Source organism: Trichinella spiralis (assembly GCF_000181795.1).
Source record: "Trichinella spiralis strain ISS 195 chromosome Unknown Scfld5790, whole genome shotgun sequence".
Taxonomy (NCBI): Eukaryota; Metazoa; Nematoda; class Enoplea; order Trichinellida; family Trichinellidae; genus Trichinella; species Trichinella spiralis.
The window spans coordinates 1-1273 of NW_003532729.1; the positions used below are offsets into that span (position 1 = coordinate 1).

Below are 1273 nucleotides of genomic sequence, written 5' to 3' on the forward strand. Positions count from 1 at the left end.
AGTTGTTCGTTTTTCCAGCCAGTAATTCCACATGTGACGCCGCATTTTGTCTTTCTGTACGCCCACGATGCTCATCGGCACGATGTATCCGCTGGCAGTATATACTTGGTGGGGATTTTGTTGCAGAGCTGCCCGTCGTACCATGCTTTCCCCCAGTTGGGAAAAAGTGCCTGCGCGAAATGTGGCACGTTGGACGGGGGTGCTGGAAAGTGACCGACGAGCATTTCTGGCAGTTGTCGTTCAAACAAAGATGGCCGGCTCGTTGTTGGTGGCGAGTTAGGGCGGGGACGCCGACGGAACAGCTCGTCTTGGCCCAGGGGTGTGCGCCCAAGTTGCATCCCGTTCGTCTGCGATTGGACCGTCCCAAGTGGTCAAAGGATACAGCTTTGGAAAGCCCCTAAACACCAACTTCAGTAAAGTTTGTTCTGTTGTTGTTGTTGTTTTGTTGTTGGTTTTTCATCAACACTGACAATATTTTAAAATATATATATATATATATATGTATTCGCATTTTATGAATATAAATGCAAATTTTCAGAAGAGAGGAAGAAAAAAGAATTTTTTTCCATTTTTTGAAAATTTCAAATTATATGATCAAGTAAGGCGGCAGTGTATGTGGGGGTAAGGGGAAAATGGAATTTTGTGAACCAAAAAATCCAATCACACCCAATCAACTTGTTGACGATTGTTGTGATTCTTTGGCTTACGATAATTTCCATTTTCCATTCCATTCCAGTAGTAATAATCGTAATGGAAATTTTTGTTGCTGTTGGTTTGTGTTCTCGTCGAATTATCGTTCAACTCTAAGCACAATGCCTGCAGCATGGTGTTGGAATAGGTCGGCGGTGGACTGCCGGTGCTCAACCCTGCCTTGCCGTCGTCGTCGTCGTCGTCGTCATCAACGCTCGTCATCATCCCTCGGACATGCTTGTAACAGGGTGGTGGACCGTTGTTGACCGACGACGACAAGTCGAAATTATCACCTTTGCACCGTTGCTGATCGTGATGTCGACGTCGTTGTTGACAATATATTGCTTCTTGAAATGAAAAGAAAATTAAACAAACACACAATTGGACGAATATATTAAATCAATTTAAAAACTTACTTTCCAACTTTTGGCAGTTTTTCTCTTGCAAAGTAGCGGTAAGTGTACGAATCACTTGACGAATTCTTCCTGCAAATGTATGCAAAACAACTGCTTTTATTTGCCTACACATCGTTAGATGTGAATGAAAGAAAATATTTGATTCGTATTAAAAAAAAGATGAGAAG

General features: G+C 42.6%; 2 protein-coding genes across 2 annotated transcripts; one reads left to right on the plus strand and one right to left on the minus strand.

Moving 5' to 3' along the window:
* Positions 1-18: 18 nt before the first annotated feature.
* On the plus strand, positions 19-401 carry Tsp_15557 (phosphoribosylaminoimidazole carboxylase, ATPase subunit; the record flags this gene model as incomplete). The annotated part of the gene is made up of 2 exons (XM_003366578.1): positions 19-97; positions 127-401. Coding segments are annotated over 2 exons (354 nt in total), but the record flags the coding sequence as incomplete, so codon positions are not given.
* A 259-nt stretch (positions 402-660) lies between these two features.
* On the minus strand, positions 661-1175 carry Tsp_15558 (conserved hypothetical protein; the record flags this gene model as incomplete). The annotated part of the gene is made up of 3 exons (XM_003366579.1): positions 661-816; positions 904-1037; positions 1107-1175. Coding segments are annotated over 3 exons (359 nt in total), but the record flags the coding sequence as incomplete, so codon positions are not given.
* Between the last annotated feature and the right edge of the window lie 98 nt (positions 1176-1273).